The sequence below is a fragment of the Phasianus colchicus genome, chromosome 2, assembly GCF_987193195.1.
Source record: "Phasianus colchicus chromosome 2, bPhaCol1.hap1.1, whole genome shotgun sequence".
NCBI classification, from domain to species: Eukaryota; Metazoa; Chordata; class Aves; order Galliformes; family Phasianidae; genus Phasianus; species Phasianus colchicus.
In genome coordinates this window covers 29,427,653-29,449,688 of record NC_143437.1, presented here as the reverse complement: position 1 = coordinate 29,449,688, position 22,036 = coordinate 29,427,653, and the positions used below count along the sequence as shown (strand labels likewise).

At 34.9% G+C, this 22,036-nt stretch overlaps 1 protein-coding gene across 11 annotated transcripts in view; it reads right to left on the bottom strand.

The window, feature by feature from the left end:
* The window catches only part of BTBD9 (BTB domain containing 9), a 201,731-nt gene that overhangs the window by 134,122 nt on the left and 45,573 nt on the right, over nucleotides 1-22,036 (bottom strand). For all 11 annotated transcript variants that reach the window (XR_016464103.1, XR_016464097.1, XR_016464099.1 and 8 more), the window contains exon 8: nucleotides 129-238. Coding sequence is in view for 1 of the 11 variants with exons in the window: in XM_031594109.2 (XP_031449969.2) it covers nucleotides 129-238 (110 nt within the window). In the remaining 10 variants the exon portion in view is untranslated. The remainder of the gene's footprint in view (nucleotides 1-128; nucleotides 239-22,036) is intronic.

Here is a 22,036-nt window from a genome sequence, read left to right as displayed (position 1 = left end):
GCATCATATAACTCAAGTTAAAGATTTCTGTGTGGAAAGGGAAGTACAGCAAGTGTGAAGTCATAGCCAGTCTTAAAAGGCAAATGTACCCAACAGTTCATGAAAATGGAAGCAGTTGCATTTCTTACCTATCAGACCCTTCTCCAGAGCAAAGGTTTTGTTGGTAAACATGCATTCAAATGCCACAATATGGAAAACTTTGTTCACTGTGTTGTGGGTTCCAACGATGCGAATGTACCTATGGAAGGGGGAAAAAAACCAAAATGTTTCAGTGGGACTGTATTGTGCCAAACTGTACGAGTGGGATTCACTTGCACAGAATCAAGTAATTGCTAAAAATAATTAAAAAGGAATAAAAAAGAGAGAAATTTCACAGCAAAACTTGGTAGGGTGCCAAGAGAAAAAGAGCTGAGAAATGTATCAAAATCTTTCCAGAGTAATATGCCCAGAAAAACTGGAATAGACAGTTAGCACAAATGTATACTCAAAGAGACTTAAAAGCATGGGTGTCCAACCTTTTGGTTTTCTGGGCCACACTCATTGAAGAAGAATTGTCATAGTCCACAAGTAAAATATATCAATGTCTTTGTTGTTGTATTTTTTATTAATCATACTAAATATCTGAACAGAAAAATTTTGTGAAACAAAGCTAGCTCTGGGTTTCATTCCTGTCTGTATAAGTTGTACTTTTAGACTCTAATTCAAAATCAAATAGAGCTTCTCTTGAACATCATAACTATTCACTTTTATATTACCCTGGAGGCTACACATTCTATAAAGTCATTAATCTTGACTCAGTCTGAATCCTTCATTTTCAGAAAAGATCCAACAGTTCCTACCATAAATTTTTCATATAAATGGAATATTGTACTCTATTTCAATAAACATTGAACAAACAGCATAGAAAACTATCTTGAACAAGTACCATCATCCCACAGAACGGGTTACCTACAATACACGAAGCGTTTGTGTTAAATGGACTCATTTCAATTAAGAACCACCAGAATGTACGGATCTTTAGCAATATCACTTGTCTGCTATATAATACAATCTTTTGCTTATTCAGTACCACTAAAGTTCCAGAGTAATGGCTGCTCACCAACAGAATAATTCAGGCTTGTGTTCATCATATTAAGTTTTAAAGAAATGCAGATTTCAGTTCTGTGAGAGTTACTGACCTCTGATCCTTTTAGATAATGTAACGAGTTCATTGAAAAACAAAGCTCATCCATTACATATCTTTTTCCATTTACAAAATTTATATACAAATGCTCAACTTTGCAATTAATTTAAAAAATGATTTATATTATAATTGCTTGAAACAAAACAGACAGGTACGTTATTCCCTATTCAACTTGTAGGTCAATTATCACAATTAAGAACGATGCAGAACTTAGCTTTTGCCATGTAATTACAAGTGCCTGCAAAGAACACGGCAGGAATGTTGATTCACAGTCAGGGAAACAGCAGTTCTTCCCCAGACATGTTCATGGAAGTGAGCCAGCTGCTGTTAGCTGATATATGAATGCTATACTTTGCAATAAGGTGGCAAAAATTGATACCAGCATCAGTTTTTCTTAACACACTGAGGGTAATTCGTAGTGCACAGTCAGCCACAGCAACAGCAAAATCACGACAGAGAACCAGAAGCAAGAACCACCTAATTCACTGCAGTGTGAGAGACCCTATGGTTTCTACTCACAAAGCACATGAGAATAACACTAGACAATAGATTCAAAATAGAGTTGGCTCGAAGCATGATGCTGATAAGAAACTGCAATGTTACCTATGTCAAAATGAACAGTAAAGTTCTAGTTTAAAGGATATAGATTTCAGAAAAATCAAATGTCTATTATAGTTCATTCTATGCTTGAAAATGTAGATTTTCCTAAGCACTTCTCTGACAGAAGGAAATGCAACTGAAGGACGATTAAAAGTAAAAGCATCCTTCATGCAATCAGAGCATATGTACCATCTCATCATTTTGTTGGAGCAATTCATTAGATGAAATACAAGATTACAGGTAACAGCATTAGTAAGTACAATTATTTAGCAAGTGCACATTTACAAATGCTTAAAATGCACAGAATGTGAGCTAAGTGATCACTTTTAAAGGACAGTTTCAATATCAGCACAGAGTACATTACCGTTACCATCATCACCATCACAAGTACAAAAGGAGTTTGAAATCGAGATTTTTCATTGAAGTGATGTGTAGGTTATGGAGTATGCACTGACCTTGAAAACAAAAGCTTCCATCTTTCCTTTTGTTAGCTATATTTCCACAATCTTCAAAGACTTTACCACTGACTTCTACTGCTTATTGCAAGCCTTAGAAATCATACGAATATTAGCTGTTTTTCTCTTTATTTATGTTCACATTATTCATAAAGAGCTGAACAAAATTATACAACACGAGTTGAAAATGAAATTTAATGCCAATATGACACACGAGACACAATTCCTTTACACTGAAGAAAACAAGTGTACCTCAGTTATCTTACATCCATTCCCAATATCATATTCTCCTAACTGAAAAAAGAACAGCCTGGTAATAAAGTACTGCAAAACCTGGGTGTGGTTCTCCACAATAGATTCGATCAAAAACAAGGGAACTCAGTTGAAATCATAGTTAAAGCATCTCATAGAAACTTAGGAATTCCTGTACTGACAATAGCTTAAAGAAAAATGGTGTTCATACGATACACAGCCTCAATCTGCAGTGCAACAAAATGAAGGAATTCTCTGTTCTAGTTACACTGCTCATCTTGGTTGATGGTATCGTGGTCAAAACTAAGGTTATATTGCATACCATAAATTTTAATGAAGAATTTCTTAAAAAAAAAAAAAAAAATCAGTAGAAACAGTAAACTTATTAGGAAAGAGGTAATTATAATTTATATTTGCATACATACTGATTTTGTCTGGGACAGAGTTAACTAGCTCACATGGTGACATGTTTTGGATCTGCAACCTACACAGTGCTGATAAGGCACTGATGTTTTTGATTAATGTTTGAGAAAAATGGATATCGATAGCATTGAGATGCTTTAGGAATTTCATCCATATGTCAGACTTCTCTAGTCACTTAGTGTGACTAGTATAGTCATGCTACACTTGGCCTTGAGATACCCATGACAGGAATAACAGAAGAATCTGTTCTCAATATTTATCATTGCATTAATAAGAAAATTATTTTAAGTAGAGAGAAACAGTGTGCTCTGCTGGATCTTGGTAGAATCTTAAGCTATAAAAAATTGAATGAATGACCTGGGTTGATAAAACAGGCAGCCCTCACCCACCCCAGAGCAATTCTTCACTTTTACTTGAAACTATGACTTGGGCAGTTTGTTGCAAAATACAAACACTCGTATTTCTGAACAACTACATTATGTTTTACTTCTGCTCTTTTCATTTGTGCAGCTGACACATTTAATTCAGGCAACAGCTGCTGCTGAGCACACTACTGATTCAGCTATGGATACCCTGAGGGGATTACCAATACCAAAGCTCAGCTGCCTGCATCCTAGCAGTACTTGGGGCATGTGTGCCAAAGCATAAAAATATGTATGCTCTAGGATCCTTTTTAATCCTTCACTGCAATAGCACCACTAAGGTACAGACAAAGTCTGGAACATATTAAGCACAGATTCTAAACCCTTAAGAAAACTAAAACAAAAAACCAAGTTAAGAGAGATAAAGAAAATTAACAGATACTTTGCACTGATATCCCATTCTTAGTTGCTATCATGGCAACGCAGAACAGCAATAGGGAACTAAAATAAATAACTAGACTCAATATGTACAAAGCTAGCTCTTAAGAATTTGACATTTTATTTTCATTTTTGGAACACTGTGTCTGAGATACTAATGCTAACACTTCATATATACTTTAACTGCCTAGAAAACATTAATATTTGCATTCTAATCACTGCCTCAGTGATGTATGAGACATTGCCCAGCACACAAGGGTGTTAGAAGACATTATGTTTGTCTTTCGGTGGAAAAGGAAACAGTGCTATTCATAGCCATCTAAACATCATTTATTGACAACTCTGTAAAATCTACAATCCTTCAGACCCACACAGCTGAATCAACAGACTCCTGGCAGAAGGGATTAAAAAAAAATCTCTTGCCAGAATTAAATCATGTGAAAAAACAGTGTGCATAAATTAAAAACATAAAAATAAAGAATTAGGTCAGAAGAAACGTGGAAAGCATTCCTGTTTTTTGACGAGTATTCCTGCACTTAGAAAGAAAGCCTAATAGAATCTATTTTATACCAAAGGAAATCCCCACTGCAAATATACAAAGCTATGGAGAAGAATCAAATGCTTAAACAAAAGAACGTTACCAAACTCTAGCATGCATAACACTCACTTGCACTACAGAGTTGCTGTAAAACAAGCAACAATGTAGCAGTTAGCAAATTACAAGGAGAAATGTGTTTTCAAAAATGTTTATCTAGATATTCTACAGCACAGATTTAAATGGAAAAAAATACTGCTATGTGATAACTATAAAGGATATATAACTGTGCACTATATATAAGCAGCACATCAACCAAGAACCTCAGCCAACATTTTTGGTCTGGGCATATTTGATCAACTTAACACTAACATAAGTAACATTTTGCTTTCCACATGTAAAGAATAGTGAGCACACAAGAGAGTACTTTTTTCACTACTTGTTTCTAGTTTTAGTTTCAGCAAAACAAACCAAACAAGCCCTGGAATCTAAGATGACCCTGACTGAACCTTAACACTGTGTGCATCTCTAGTGACAGTCCATTTCTGAGCATGTATCTCCGCAGGGTTTGTTTCAGGTCAGATCTCAATCCAAAATAGTTGCATTTCCCAGAACTCGCATGAATATGGATATCTACAGTTTCCCATTACCTCTCAAGAGTCTTTCATTCATCATATAAATTTGAAGTCTGTTAGGAGAATATAATGAGCTTCTGATGCTCTGTAACCAAGTCTTACCCCTGATTCAACATTGCAGCCAAACCTAATGTAAACACCACCTTTGTTTGTCTTTGTGCTACCTCTGCTGAGTACGTTAAAAAGGACTCATAAACTCAATCTAATGGAGAACATTACTTTTTTTTTTTTTTTTAATACAGAAGAAAGCACTAGTCTTCTGAAGTCTGGTTCTAAAATCATCTGCACATGGAATCCGGAGCAGAGATGCGGGAACCCACTCCGCATCACTTTCAGGCTGGTGCAACACAAAGCCATATTCTTTCCAAAAAGCACAAAATGTTTATCAGGACTTATTTTCTTAAAAACAGCTATACTAATAGCTTTGGGGCTTTGGGCCAATTTAGCTGATGCGTTATTATGCAGATATGTTGAAGCCTCCACATTTTGTATGTATTGAATGTAATGCAATAAAATTCGGGAAAATTCTTTGTGTTGAAATCTGTGAACATTTTCAATTTTCCCCAGCTTCTCATGTTCCATCAGCCTATGAATTTCACATGCAATGATCATTTCTTGCTCCAAGAGCACCTCAGCAATAGCTGTCTAGATATCTAGATAAGATATGACAAAAAGAAATACTTAGAAAATATTAGAGCAAAGCAATCTACAACTAAGCAGATAAAAAAATGAGATCTCAACTTGCATTATGGTAACTCAACAAAGAAATAGTTTTGTTTTTGACCTGTGTTTACACAAGCAAGAAATTTAGGATTTATTCTATAAGATGGTAGTGAAGGTACATAAGGAAAATTGTATTTAGATCTGGCATCTCAATATCAGAAAGATGGTGGCAAAGAAGACTTTCAAAAGAGAATGAAAATGATTTTTTCCTTCTTTAAGTAAATATGGCAATCACTGAAAACTCTTTCTATCAAAGAGTTGTTTGGATGAGCAATTTGGATAAATAGAAGTATAGCAACTCCAAGTATTTGAGCACATAAGCTAAGAAGAATAAGTGAAGACTTCCAAGACTCTCAAAGCAGGGGGAGGTGTCATAATTGTACATGAAACTTGTAACATTAAAAAGCAAAGCTAGCCCAAATGTCAGTAAAATGTTTTGCCTACTGAGAAATATAGCCAATGATAGAGATGAGGAGATTCACCTATGTTAAAATTACACTAGAAATTCTAAACAAAGCTCTACCAGAAACAGCTAAGTACTGGTAAGAAAAATGACTGGATACATCTTTTTCTTCGTTATTTTTACTATTTCAAAATCATACCTAACAGTAGAACTCTTTGTACTTGGAGAATATCAGAAAAGGCCAACTAACACTGTCTCAGTTTGTAATTTGCTGCTCAAACAGTTTCAGAAAGCTGAAATACGGCATAATTCATTATTTTATGCTGAGTTTGCCTTACTTATTTTAAACATTTATCATAAAACATTTAGTACTAATAATCGAGTTGTTCAGATCTGAGGCACGTATGGCTTTGTTAATTAGTTCCTTGACTCAAGATATAATCATTAAAGAAATGGTCATGTATGAGCACCATTGTACTGTCCAGTGATTCACAGACGGAGGAGCCAACAGCAATCATTACATTTGAAAGAAACATCAGCACAAATTCTTCATCAGGAAAGATCTTATGTTTGTAGGAGCACACCCCTAACACACAATGGTTAATGCCCTATTTAAACCAGTAGAATGTCAGATCAATCCTTCTCCCACATCACACTGCAAGATCCTGCTTCCTATGCCTTTCTTGTATGGAAGAACTGCAACAAGCTTGAATCTTAACCCCACCTGCACACACACTTGTCTGATAAATTATGATTTATTATTTATATATTTTAATAGAAGCATTATAACAGACTTTATTGTGGACTCTAACCTAAAGACAAAGTGCCTCTGAAAGCACGAAGGTGTAAGAACTTCATTACTTGGCTTAACTTTTCATTTCCGTGCTTTGTTAAAGTGCTCTAAGCACAATGAATATACATTAACTTCAGTGAGTGCTTCCTTAAAAAAAAGTCTGTTATATTAAATACAAAAACTTAACTTTTCAAGTTTTAGGTAATGGATGACAAACTATGTACATCCTAAATGAAGCTACTAACAGAGGATTTCCTCTGTCAGATATTGCATGGAAACCTTCTCTGTTGTACGTAAGAGGTGCAAAATGCATACAGAGCTGCACATAAAACTGGCACAATAGAATAAAACTTTACATAAGAGCATAGCTTTTGCCAGGTTATACCTCATGGGAATACCCGCTGTGTGTATACTTGTTCAAATTTCATTCACACAAAAGGCTAAGTAGTTACACTACTCAGAATTTTACAATTAAAAATTTTATGTGCAAGGCATTCAGCACATTGTTACCAATTCCTGCTATACGCGTTTTCACTTAGGATGCCCAATGGTGCAAAACAAATAAAAAGTCACAAATACAAACTTTTACACAAAGCAAAAATTAACAGGACATGTCGATAGTAACTTTTTTGTCTACATGAGGACATTTTTTTCTTTTATAATGTACTTGTGCTGTGCAAAATGGTTCTATGTCAGGGTGGATGCTGGTCACAAGTGGTGTCCCTCAGGGGTCAGTCTTGGGACCAGTACACTTCAATATCTTCATCAATGACACAGATGATGGCATCGAGTGCACCCTCAGCAAGTTTGCACAGATGACACCATGCTGAGTGTTGCAGTCGATACATTTGAGGGAAGGGAAACCATCCAGAGGGACCTGGACAGGCTGGAGAAGTGGGCCTATGTGAACCTAATGAGGTCCAACAAGGCCAAGTGCAAGGTACTGCACTCGGGTCAGGGCAATCTCAGGTGTTTATATAGACTGGACAAAGAAGTCCTTGAGAGCAGCCCTGTGGAAAAGGACTTGGGGATCCTGGTAGATGAGAAGCTATCCAGCTTCTTTTATCGTGAGCCAGCAGTGTGCACTTGCAGTCCAGAAGGTCAGCTATACTCTGGCTGCATTACAAGAGGAGTAGCCAGCAGGGAGAGGGAGGTGATTGTCCCCCTCTGTTCAGCTCTTGTGAAGCCCCATCTGGACTACTGAGTCCAGGCCTGGGGCCCCCAGCACAAGAAAGATGCAGAGCTCTTGGAACAAGTCCAGAGGAGTACCACTAAGATGATCAGAGGGCTGTAGCACCACTCCTATTAAGAAAGGTTGAGGGAACTGGGCTCATTTAGCTTTGAAAAAAGGCTCTGGGGAGACCTCACTGTGGCCTTCCAATATTTGAAGGGAGCATGTAAACAGGAGGGGCAACGGCTGTTTACGAGGGTGGATAGGACAGGACAAGGGGGAATGGTCTTAAACTGAGACAAGGGAGATTTAGGTTAGATATTAGGAAGAAGTTTTTCACTCAGAGGGTGGTGACACACTGGAACAGGTTGCCCAAGGAGGTTGTGGATGCCCCATCCCTGGAGGCATTCAAGGCCAGGCTGGATGTGGCTCTGGGCAGCCTGGTCTGCTGGTTGGCAACCCTGCACATAGCAGGGGGGTTGAAACTAGATGATCACTGTGGTCCTTTTCAACCCAGGCCATTCTATGATTCTGTGAAATTAGATTAAGATTCAAATTTAACATACTACAATTCTATCTTCTTTACAGAACATCCCCTTCTAAATTCTTTTTTCCTAGCATAACTGAAATGTTTAACACCATTTGCTCCTATCACCACACAGCTTATCGAACTCTTAACTGTGATCATTTTTTACAGACATTTTAGAAATAATTTATTAAGACTGATATTCACATTGGCATACGTATCAGATACTGCAAAATGAACAAGAAGTCTCACTAGAAATTATAAGACACTTTTTTCAGATCAGGGAAATGAAAGTCTCTTGTGAGACAGATCACTGAAAGCATCAACCAATTATTCCTAGAACTAAGATGTTGGGAGTTTTATGAGAAAAATCCATTATGGTATCAATTAGCAATATCACTTGCTATAAATATTTGAATGCTAACTCCATTAATCAGTGTACATAACCTGCATTGCTTACACTTTCCAGTATATCTGAGATCTAAATGTTAACTACTGTAAGTTTGAACTGAGCAAACTAAGGACAAATTAAATATTATTTATGGGAGTGTTCAACAGATATGGACAGTTCAGTATATTCAACCTGGTAAGCTTTACAGTTCTAGGTATTTTAAAAATCAAATTCTATTTTACTGCAAAAAAATAACATGTAAAAAGATGATCATAAATATGGACTATGAGTAGGTCTGTATCAACTTGCACAATCAGATCAGCAGCAATGAGATAGAGGAAGAGAAAGATAATGACTTCCAATACCTGAAAATACATCTCAGAAAATTCAAGCACCTGTGACAAGAGTGGAATTATTTTATTTCAAAGCATTCCTCAGAGCATTTAAGGCAGACAACTACCTGAACCTAAGTGTATCTTGCTCTAGCTGCTCCTCTGTTTCAGCTATAGAGTGGAACCTCCTTGTCAAAAGTTTTCTCAACATGGAATGAGCTGCAGATAGCTTCTTCTAGGTGATATTTATCCATCATAACTAATGCTTGAAAATTAGCCATGAAGTTTTGTTCTATTCAAACATACTTTAAGCCTAAGAGCTAAAGTTGCTACGGTTTTGATAAAATTACAAAAATCATTACATTTCTAGGAACCAGTTGTCTGTGATTGACACCTTATCGCTAATCACAATCTGCACTGGAATATTAGCTTGTTAATCCCAACTATAAAGAAGAATTAACATCTTTACCAATAAATGCAGTGAAGTCATGTTGCAATAAATCAAAATGTTGCATATAATTACCCTAATAATATTAAGGTAACTTCTAATTTACCAAAACCCTTTCACTATTCTGTCAATGTATGCAGCCCAACCCATACAAGTACAAGTGCCACAAGCACCTAGGAAAAAAAGAGCTGAATGAAGGAACTGTGTTTCATTTTGTCTCTGTTAAAAAACATATTTCCCCTGAAAAATGTAGAAGTTAGGGTTAGGTTACATTCACATAGTGTTTCACTTACTGGATTTTTCCAGGAAAACTGAAAAGTTACAGGTGGCCACACATTATCATTTATATCACTGGTAGAAGAAAGATCTCACTGGGGCAAATGTAGCAATTTGTCATTTACACAGTGCCTTCAGGTTAGCATAGCTTGACATTAATAGGACACAAAAACACAATATAATCACTCTGCACTGCAGTGAAGTGTATTATCATTATGAACACTACAATGGGGAGCATTTTATGAAAATAGCTGAGTCTTGATGAATAGAATCACGCTTTTTTTTTCTTTTATCAGTAACAATGAATCTTCCTTGATCTCCCTTAGTAATACATTTCAAATACTTAATAACAGATCACACAGAACATTGAAAGGACAAGAAAAATGTCAATATCTGCTTGCGTACAAATTTCTAATAGTTGTAGGATGACTACTCCTGCGGTGAAATTAATTTTATGGCCATGGAATAACACAAGCATAATGATCTCCTTCACTACAAATACAGAAATTCAAAAAAAAGGTATCTCCAGCTACATAAGATCACTTGTTAAAGAAAAAACAGGATTTCAGTACCAGGCAGGAAAATGTTAATTACTGAGATGAAGTTGTCTCTAAATCCCTGTGTGAGATAACCTGCAATAAGCGTGGGATAGTTGAAGGGCAATTTGAAAAACACGTTGAGATTTACTTCACATCTTTTATTTGAGAATCAATCAGAGCTTTGTCTGGATAGCTACTTAAAGGCAGAATACATTAAGCCATGATCTTTTAGCCATCCATATATTATCAAGTGTCAGAGAGGTGCTTCATCACCTGTTTCAAAAAAAAAAGCCAACTCTCTATATACAAGTTGTTTTGTAAATGTTGTGAAGTTGCAAATGGATACACTTAAAGTCAAGTTATGGTGAAATAAAGGCTCCTTAAGCAAATGTAATGATCCACTTTGGATCCTATAATGTAATAAACTTACTTCTCCATATGACTCCGCCTTGTTTAGTACAGAAAGATGTACTATGTAGAAAGGATAAACTTTTTCCTAGCTTAATGACATCACTGAAATACACCTTAACTTCTGAAAGCCCCAGTTCACATAAGCCTTTTGATATTTTTCTCTGTCATTACCTGCAGTACTATGTTCATGATGAAAACCACTCAAAAGTAGCTTTAAAAATCATCTTAAGAAAAGAAAATGTGAAAGAGACCTAAGTGCTATGACACAATCTAAACTTTTAGCACATTCAGTATCCCTGATAACACTTTTAAACTGGTGTCCCACATCTATTTTTTCACCTTGATAGCAGCTAGAACAAGAATTCTGCCCATACACCACATCCTTATCACCGACAAAACAGAGCTCCTAAAACAAAGGCATGAAATTTGAGAGGAAATTGTTTTCTTTTTCTTTTGCCTGCCGTTGAGCATTGCTGAACTGATGTAGCTGAGAACATTTTAAAACGTGCCTACTCAATGAAGAGATCAGACATTATATTTGAACCAAAATGAGGAGTTAAAAAAAAAACAAAAACAAAACCAACAGACAAATGAAAATCTTCATGCAGAATACAATCTTTTGTACAACCTAACAGTTATAATCTTTTCAATACTTCCTATCCTGCACACAGCAATGAGACAGGAAAGATGAAATACATGATTTAGGTTATTAGCTCTAACAGTTGTACACTTAGGGCTGTGCAATGAACAACTGAATGGCCTATCAGAAACCTGCACGTACAAGCTGGTGTCTGAAAAAAAAAGTGCTGAGATGGTATTTTCATATGCTTGTTTAACCATACCTGTCCTGATATCTGATAGCTTGCTTTTTACTTTTTACTTGGCCTTCCCTAAATGACTGTGAACATACAGAATTTTCAAACTACAATTTCAAACTACAAACATCTCCTTTCAATAGCTGCCAATGAAGGGCATTAGCTGGTATCGTACCTTATTCAAGAACAGTTTCTCCTCTAAGCAACATGATTTTTGCTTCAGAAGTGACAGCAGAACTCTGTGGTTAAGAGCATCTAAATGAATCTTACCATATAGTTATATTAATCTTGATTCTATATAGTTATATTAATCTTGATTCTATAGACATACTTCATTAGTATATTAATTCAATTCACTGGAATGTGATGTAACACCTTTTACACCATCCACTTCACTTCATTAAGTTGGTAATTTTAACTCAGCACTGCACTGCATAATTTCCATTATTTTGGAAAGAGAAATAGTTTATAGATTGTCTTCATATATATTAACATAGTGAAAACACGTTTCAGAAAGCAGCTCTTCATTGTTATTTAGCATTTTATTCCTGACTGCAACTGATGTCAGTTATGACTAGGAGACTATTATCATGCTAAGACTATCTTTTTTTCCCATAATAATATTATTCTGTGTATAATGAAATAAATCTATGTTAGGAAATAGTAGCAGCCACTATTATTTATTACTGTATTTTCTTTAACTAGAGATGTACAGGGAATACAGAACAGTACCTTAGTTTTGTCCCTGACACAGTGGAACATCTGAAATTCAGAACTAGCCTTTGAACATCAGAACTAACTTTACCCATTCCCTCCCTCACATTTCCTCCTGCTCAAATTTTCACACTTCATTTTCAGAAGTCTCATTGTATGTACTCCTCCCAGCTTATGCCCACTTTCCCTCACCACTCACTGCAGTATCAGTGTTTCTGATTTCCTTACTAGGTCACACTTCAGAAAAAAAGGTGGTTGATTTTTCTTTTCCTTTTTTTTTTTTTTCCCCTCTACTAATAATTTAAAATATGGTTATAAATTTGTCAAGTTGTGAAATGGCTATGATATTGTCCAAAGAAAAGCAGTACTTGATCAGTCTCTTGTTCTTCTTGGGGGAGAGATCCCTCAAAAATAAAATAAAATAAAATAAAATCTCAATTCCTTTATCACAAGAGAAATTAAACTCTTCTAGACTTATTTTCTGTGGCAATTTTTCCTTGAGATGTAAATCATAACTACTTTAGGGGTAAATATAATTATCAGAGGAGATAGCAAAGTATTAAAAAATCTTCTCCAGCCACCAATTAGCGTTCATTCACTTTCAGATTCTTAGTGTCAGGTCAGGAAAAAAACAGATAAACCAAAGAATTCAGCTACTCTAAAATATTAGGGAAATCTTTATAGAAACATTTTAAACTGATATCGGGGAACAGAATCCAAGAGCATGCTTACTTAGCAAATGTGACTGAACCAAATGAATGAAACAAGATGGCATGCTAAAAATGCCATTTGAATGACACAACCTCATTGGTATTACACTGTACAATTTGGATTCAAGTATAGGTAAGTTCTATAAGAAACCTCAGAATCTAAATAGATGGAAGGTGCAATTTACCTGCTGTCATTATCCACGCTGACCAGATTAGACTTAAAACTTGCATGCCTAGTTCATGCTAGGATCACATTTTCATTTTGTTATATACACAAACCATAGAAATATGATTTCTATATAACCAAAATACATTTGTAATAATCACTTATAATTAGAAATTCTTCTGTATTTGCTAATTTTCCAAACATGAGGAAGTAAAACAAAAATGTAGTGATAAGACCTGAACAAATTTCAGCTTCAGTAAGCTTAAATAGCTGGAATACTAAAATATGTTTGTTCAATGTTTAAATCTCTTTTTATATGTAACGATAAAGTTCACATAATGTCCACTATCTGAAAACTTTACAAGTAGATACTACTGAATCCAAACCATCCCTTTAAATGAGCTGAAAATTCTCCTAAAAGAGAATATTTTAATCTCATAGTAAAAAATAGCAAATATTCTCACCTCACAAACTGAGATCTGATTTCATTGTGATAATTGTTAACAGATTCAGACTTCAAAATATCCACCATGTTTTGTGAAGGAAAGATCTTTTAGCAGAATTTGTGTTCACCTTTCTCAGCGTGACCTAACGTGAGAGTTTATCTGGTTGGATCACTTATGTTCAGCATCATGCTATTTTTGTAAGCTGTAAAAGAGCACTGAGTTTTTCTAGTTTCTCGTTATACAAGGCTTTGTTGTCTTGCACAGAATCAGAATAATTTTGAAAATATCTCGTCAGGACTGTTTTGACAATGTAATTTGTAAACATTTCAAACACTGCTTTTATTGCAAATTAATATATTTTTGTTACAGAATATCAGTAAATGCATTTAGTACCATACCAACAGCTTCGTTTTTTCAACTCTGCTTCAAGGTATTAATAATGCACATACATACAAAGAAAAGGACACCCACAATAAATAAATTAAATATGAAATGACGTTTTGTTACAGCACAAATGGAGAGTACTGTAACTGAATCTGTACTCCAGCCATGTTTTTTGTTTTGTGCCAGTGGTCTTCTAAGAACATGTTTATTCTACACCAAAAAATTCAACCTTGAAATGACTCTCATTCTCATAAAAATTAATCCCAATGGCCTGAGTTACATTTAAATTAAAACTCAAAGTTAAACCTTCATGACTTTTGAAATATTAACTTATCATCATAAAAAAAACATTTTTAGAGGCATTACCTAAATTTTATGCTGTGATATCCTTTCTGAAAAGTGAAATTTCAGACTTGCATTTCAATAACAGATTTGGGCTACAGACAGAATTTTATTTGAAGCAAGACTGAAACTGACAAGCCAGTGAATTCTTTGGCCTGGAAATAACTGCCTCGATTCTGAAGAAACACAGTTTAGTTAGTTTTGTGGATGAATTCATATGTAGCTGACTTACTCCTTTCTTTTTAAAAACCTTGCTGGAAATATTCTGTTACCAATTTCATTCCATGCACAGTTTGTGCCATAGGATCATGATTAAACACTGCTCCAGTAGATGAGGACAAGCAAGGCCGATTCTTTTACCATCAATGGATTAACACTCTTTGTCTATTTTTTTTTATTATTATTTTTATCTTTTAAGGATTTGTTTAAGACCTGTTTAACATCAGTACTCTCAGCAGTATAGAGAGTAAACAATATTACTGATAATCAATAAAAGCTTAAACTAACTGGTTTTAATCTATAATAAATCCAGTCTGAAAATTATCTCCATGCCATATCAGTGTGTAGTGAGTAAAAAAATACTTTGTGACAGTGGAGATCAGAATGATGACATGTGCTAAAAGAGAACTCGTTCAGAACAGAAGTTACTAATGCTAGTCACCAACACCTAACACCCTATACAAATTCCTGGGCAGAAACATGCCAGTTCCAATAGCGACCTCTAAAATCCCATATTTGATATTTTCAGAGATCAAAGCATCCAAGCATGTGGTTGTAGAAACTCCATCTGAAAACTAAGTAATGGTGAGCCCTGAAGAGGGCACAGCTGCATCATAACCATAGCTCACCTCAGCTCATAACATTTTACACCTCCTCAACCCTTTTTAGAATGTATGATTATATTCAATGGATTTCCTCAATGAAAATTAAATAAGAATACATATGCAAAATGCAAACATGCATGTATATGCATGTGCCAAAAAACACTACAGAAATCAGCATAAAACCACACTTAACAGCTAAAATGGACATTAAATAGGAGGTTATGAGCACTGAATATCAAAATGAAGTGAAACTTGTCGTAACAGTTATAAAGATCCAATCAAAACTGTGTTTAAAAGCTTGAAGAACAGTTCTATGCTCCTTCATCTGCTAAAGGACACACACAAAAAAAGGATTTTCATATCATGAAATTTAAAAAGACAGGGAGCAAGTGATAATTAAAGGAACTTTGTATACATTTAGAAAAGTGCTCTTATATAGCTTTATAAAATTTTCTGAGGTAAAAAGGGAGCAAAGTTAGTTTCCATAGACATGTGGGTAAATAAAAAAATAATACTAAGGATATCAGATAAAAAGATAAATCTTACCTTCTTGCAGCACAGACATCATACTTGGATATTACAGTTTTGATTTTACACCTGAGAAATATTTCTAAATATTTTTGGTTTGCCTGAAGAGTATTTGTTTTTTGTTGTTGTTTTTCTCTGTTTTAGTTTTATAGGAACACCTAAACACAGAATGGATGAACCTTACAAAATAAAGCATTAGCCTCTTTCAAGCAGGAAAGAGGCACAGAATGAACCTTGCATTTAATTTAACATCAATAATCAGTGTGGCTAGTAAATGTCCACATTTAATAAATCTGTAGGTTAAAATACGGAGCAGGAAAACATCTAACAGTTTATGTAAGTTAATTCCAACTTGTCAAATATATTGGTTTTGACAACACAGAGACTGCTGTAGGAATCAAATTCATTTTGTCTAAAGATATCCACAGCAGATAATAGAAGATTTGCCAGAATCACAAAGAATCACCTTATTCAAATCTAAAAATATATGACAAACATTCAAAATCTACCACTAGAGAAGCATCTCATACTGCAGTTATTTATTAAGAGTTTTTTATTCCTCTTGGTAGGAAAGAATCATTTTATGAAATGACATAAATTACGAGTTTAACAGTACAGAATATAATGGTCATCAAGACTAGAGATCTTCAAGTATCAATATGAAATTTCAAAACAGATCTCTTCACAGAAGCAGGACCAGAGTTTAACTTAAAGGACAAACGACAATGATCTCACCATTCCCCGTCCCACAAAAGGAGAACGTGATAATGATTTGATTTTTTTCAATGATATTGAGTTTGGGTTTTGTTGCAAGCTTAATACATCAGTACAGCTTGTTTCCAATTCAAAGTCTCAGACCTCCTTTTTTTTTTTTTTTTCCTCTGTAATCCTTGCTCTGCTGAATTTAATTGCCTTGGCAATGCCAGAATAGTGTCTGATCCTAATAGGTCAGCATTGATCGCTCTAAACCAATTGGTTCCTTCATTACAGAGAAAATGAAGTGAAGAGAAAGGCAGGTGTGCTCTCACACAGACAGCTGGACTTCAGCTTCTCCTGCCCTTCTTCTCCCTCATTAACCAGCAACCAATCGATCAGAAACCTGTTCAGAACCCGCAAAAACTATTCATAAGTTCTGACATTGAATAATTTTAACAGATCACTAAAGTAAAGAATATCTGAGGTATCTATCTGTAGAGGCTTTAGAGCCCATACAGTTTTTGAACTGATGTTCAAGAGAAAAGAAAACTGAAATGTTATACCTCTCATGAAGTTCTAGTCTAAATCTTAAATCTAAAATAAAATGCGGGTTAGTTACTTGCCAAGACAGAAATCCATGCTGTGTCCTAATTTTAAACATTTCTTATTGTGAAGACCTCTAAGGACGGAGAGAGAGGGAGACTGCAACAAGGAGAAATATCACACAGCACCCCAGTCCCAGCATACAGCTCATTCTCTCCTGTATTTCTGTAGTCTGTAGTTGACTTAACTCAAAATTCAGTGAATGTTCATCATTTCTTCCTATTATTTCACCTTTTAAAATATTTGAACAATGCTTATATTTCCCATCTCTAATAGCCCCATACTATCAAGCTACTCACTGCTCCTCATTTGCCCATACAACTGCAATAGAAACCCTTTACATCATTTGTCAAAAACTACTAATCGTTCAAATCACTCTTCCATTATTCTTCCTGAAATGTTATCTGTAATGACACTTTTACAAGCTCGCAGTCTACTCTGATACTCTTTATTTTCTTCTTTCTCCAAATGTACATTCTGTAGAACAAGCCTTGTCCTTATGTTTCAGTCATTGAAAAGGTTTCTTATTTCACATTACTGTCAGCTCAAAATACTTCCACTGAGGCAATTCATGAGAAGAAACCAAAAAGATAAAGCAATAAATATATAAGCAGGGAAAAAAACCCAACACATTAGGAATTAAAAAAAAAAAAAAAAGTGAAAAAGTCCTCAAGAGATTTAAAAAGAGAACAGTGGAAACAAGGAAAGAATAAAGGAAAAACAGTAGACAAACAAATTAGGTGAGGAAACAAAGAAGAACAGTTGTGCTTTGATTAGGACAAAGACAATTCCAGTAAAAGAAAATGAAAGCTACTAGTCTGCAAAATCTTCAGTGGTTAGGAACAAGGAGATGGAGAAGATGATGAGGTCAACAAAAGGAGAAATGGATTAAAGTGTTTGTAATATGTCTTTTCCATAAGAAGACCATCTCTTTTCACATCATGTTCTATCTAATCAAAACCAAAACCTCACTGGGAGCTCATAAGAAAAGCAGAAGCAACTCCTTAAAAGCTATTTGCTAAGCCCAGGCACAGTGGGAATTTGTGGGACAAATGGTAAAAAAACACAAACAAAAAACCTGCTGGGGGCTTGAACTGAATACGGAGCCTGGAAATCGCATTCTGGTGCAAGAAAGTAAAGCAATAGGAAACATATCTTGGAGAGGAGGTGAAAAAAAAAAAGAAGAACAAACAAAAGCCCCCCAGAGAGCTCAACATGAAACCAAGCGATTTAGGGCTTCTAAGCTTCTAGTGCAATTTTAATTCTGTACTCCAGCAAAACTCAGATAGGGCAAATAGTTATGGTCACAATTACAAGACAGGAAAGCTGGAAAAAGTGACTCTTAAAATATGGAAAAAATGAAACGCCTTCCTTTTATTTATTTAATAATGCTTGCAAGACATTTAAACAATAATACTTCCGACACTGAAGCCAAATTACAGAACTGTGCCTCCAATCTTGGTGAACAAGTGACCTGTAATTCCTGCACAGAAACAAAGCCCTGCAACAGTGCACTGATAGACAATCACATAATCTGGGGAAGGGGAATGAAGATACTTATTTTGAGTATTTGGTAAAGGTTTTTGTGAAAAGTCATCTGTAGTGAAATAAAAATTGCAGTATTTTTCAAGATGTTTCTGAAGAAAGGAGATTTAAAAAAGACAATCCTTTCAACTATATTTAAAAATTCAAGTTTTTGACAGTTTCTCAAGAATTTTTTTAATTTCTTTTTTTTACATTACAAACTTACTGGAAAAAAAAATGTGGCACTTCTAGGAGAGAGAGTTGAAAAAGAGAAAGAACCAACACATCACTTTATGGTCCAATGAATTAGAAAAAATTTTAAAGGGCAACAGAACACAGCAGTGTAATTCTTCTATGTGCACATTATCAAAATAGCCATTTCTCTCTGAGTTCTCTCTATTGTCTCAAATAACAAATAGACCCTCTCTCAAATTTATTTTATTTTAATCCCTGTATATGGAGAAAATGTTTAGATTATTGTTAAGAAGAAACCTATGGAAGTGATTGATTGAATCTCATGGAATCATGCAAGGAAAAAAAGAAGTTGATTTTCATACAGTCACCTAAGGCTGCAAAACACATCTAAGATCATCTAGTCCAAACCTCAATGCACTCCTACATGCCCACTAAACCAAGGCCCTCAGTGCCACATCCACATGGCTCTTGAACACCTCCCAGGACAGTGACTGCACCACCTCCCTGTGCCACCACCTCACCGCTCTTTCTGAGAAGGAATTTTTCATGTGATCCAACTTGAACCTCCCCTGGCACAACTTAAGGTCATTGCCTCTTGTTCTATCTCACTATCTGAGAGAGGAGGCTGACCCTCACCTCACCACAACCTCCATTTTGGTAGTTGTAGAGAATGGTAAAGTCTCATCCAAGCATCCTCTTCTGCAGACTAAAGAAGCCCAATTTGTGTAATAAAAACATGATGTGAACAGGGTAAGTCATTTCAGTTGGGATAAATATTATCAATCATATGCTATTTATCCCAAATTGCTATTATAGCTTTCAATTATGCAGTAAAATGAAATTACCACGGACAAAGAACTTATCTAATTCTCTTGCTAAAATTTATTTCCTTCTGATTATATAGTATTTACTGTGAAAGATCATAAGGAGTATTTCTATCATGAAAAAGGAAATAAATGTCCACACACAAGCACAAATACCAGTAACACACAGAATCAGCTTGCTTTTTATTGCTGTATCCTTTATTCCTGTGTCATTCTAAAGCTTTGATTTTTGAAAAGATGATATTGCTATTCAGGAGCACAGTCTCAATTTATCAATATAGTAAACACTATAAACAGTCATGTGTACTGTACGTATGACCTAAATTAACAATTTGATTCTATTTAAGCAATATAGCTCTGGAGGTTGATTCAAGCTTCCCAGATTTGTATTGCTTATCCTTTACCACTGAATCTCTCTCCCTAACACACCCACCTATCCACATGCTAAATCAGACAGGAACTGGGTGATTACACCATTTGTGATTGCTGAGTATGGCTTACTATTCAGAAACAAATAATCATACAGAAATGATAAAAAAGAAATATGGACACGTTAAACAATTATTTTAAAACTGAAGTACAATGAAGCAGCTTAAGAATCTTTCACATAACCACTCAGAAATGACTCCTAATGATAAACATATATTCCAGTAGATTTGTGAGAATGCTACAAAAGAAAAAAATCACTACAAAGGAAACATGTTTCACGATACTATTCACTATGTCCTCATAACCAGTAATCAATAAATCAGAGATTAGATGCTTTTAGTTTTGGTATATCACCTCCAAACTCATGATACAAGTGCAGACGACAGGAAATCAGAAGAAACACCAGGTTTTAAGAAATAATATAGTATTGATCCTATGGTTATTTTCATGCTGCTTTCAACTGAACTACTAATTTGAGTTTTGTACAATCTAGAAATCATAGACCAGAAGTCACAGAAAAAAAAAAAAGGTTTAAAAGAGAATTTAAGAGGTCATGTAGCCCATGCCTCTTGTCACTCTGTCACAAAGAAAGATCAAGATACATTAATATCTTTCCAGAAAGATAAATGTCTAATACATTGTTAAAATTTCCCAGTTAGGAAGCTTTCACAACCTTCACTTTGCTATTTTAAGTTTTCTTAGTGTCAAATCCAACCTCTTCTTGCTATATTTTGTCTATTATTTCCTGTCTAATTCCTTGTGAAGACAAGGATACGTTTATCTCTTGGTTTATGCATCTTTTCTTGATGTGGTGTTTTTTTTTGTTTTTTAACTTTGAGAGGTGAAGTGTTGTTTTGTTTTTGTTGTTTTTTTTTTTAACTCTTCAAAGGCTCTCAGACCTCTCTTCTCTGAACCAATCCAACACAAGTTTTTCTACCTCTTCTTGTAGGTCAAACTATGCTGGCTCTTAGCATTACCTTCAAGACAATTTCCACATTTCTTCAAGTACCTCAGCAGTCTGAAATTAGCAATTCAGATAAGACTTAATTGAAAGACTGATGCCAATTCATCTTACAAGCTATGTTTCTACTTATATATTCAATTAGATTTTTGGTTTTGTTTGGTTTCATTTAGTTGGTTTTATGCTGAAGTACAATACAGCTATTTGTTCCTCAATCTGTGTTTTTTAAATCATTCCTTTACCTGCACAAGCACAAATTCTTGCATTTATTCTTTGAAAACTGCATTCTATTCATCTCAGTCCATGACTACAATTTGTCAAGATCCTTTTAATTTTGATTTTGTCCTTTCACATAACCGAATGCCCTCTTCATTTCATGCTACTCCCTAATTTAAGAAAATGTTTCTTTTTTCAAAGAATTAACCATATATTGAGTAGTATGGAACACAGGAAAGACTGCATTAAAAAAATCCCCATTCTTGTATCTTTGTTTTCCATTTCCATATGACTATGCTTACAGGTGGAGCTCTAGTTTTGTATCTACTTTATTAACATTTTCATCTAGACCGTTTCTCTTGCTTGCATATAGAAAGTACAATATACAAGCAAGAGAATGATATGTATACAGAAACATGATAATGTTACTGTCAAAAACTGTACCAAAGAAGAAATACAACACATACTGATTAGTTTCTTTTCCATGCCCTGATTTTTTTTTTACCTCAGAAGGTAAGTAAACTGACTGTTTTTGACAAATCTAATTTATCTGATAGTAATTTCCTTATCTTCTTGTGCTTACAATTTGGTTCAGTCAATTGCTTCAATGTTTTTTCTGGGAACTGATCTGGTGGTCTATGATGTAATTCCCCAACTCTTTCCTCTTATCGCTTTTAAAGACGGGAAAATAACAAACTTGGTGCCCATTACCTACTTTTCATGAGTTAAAATTTAAAAATTTAAATCAGTAACTTTTCTATGC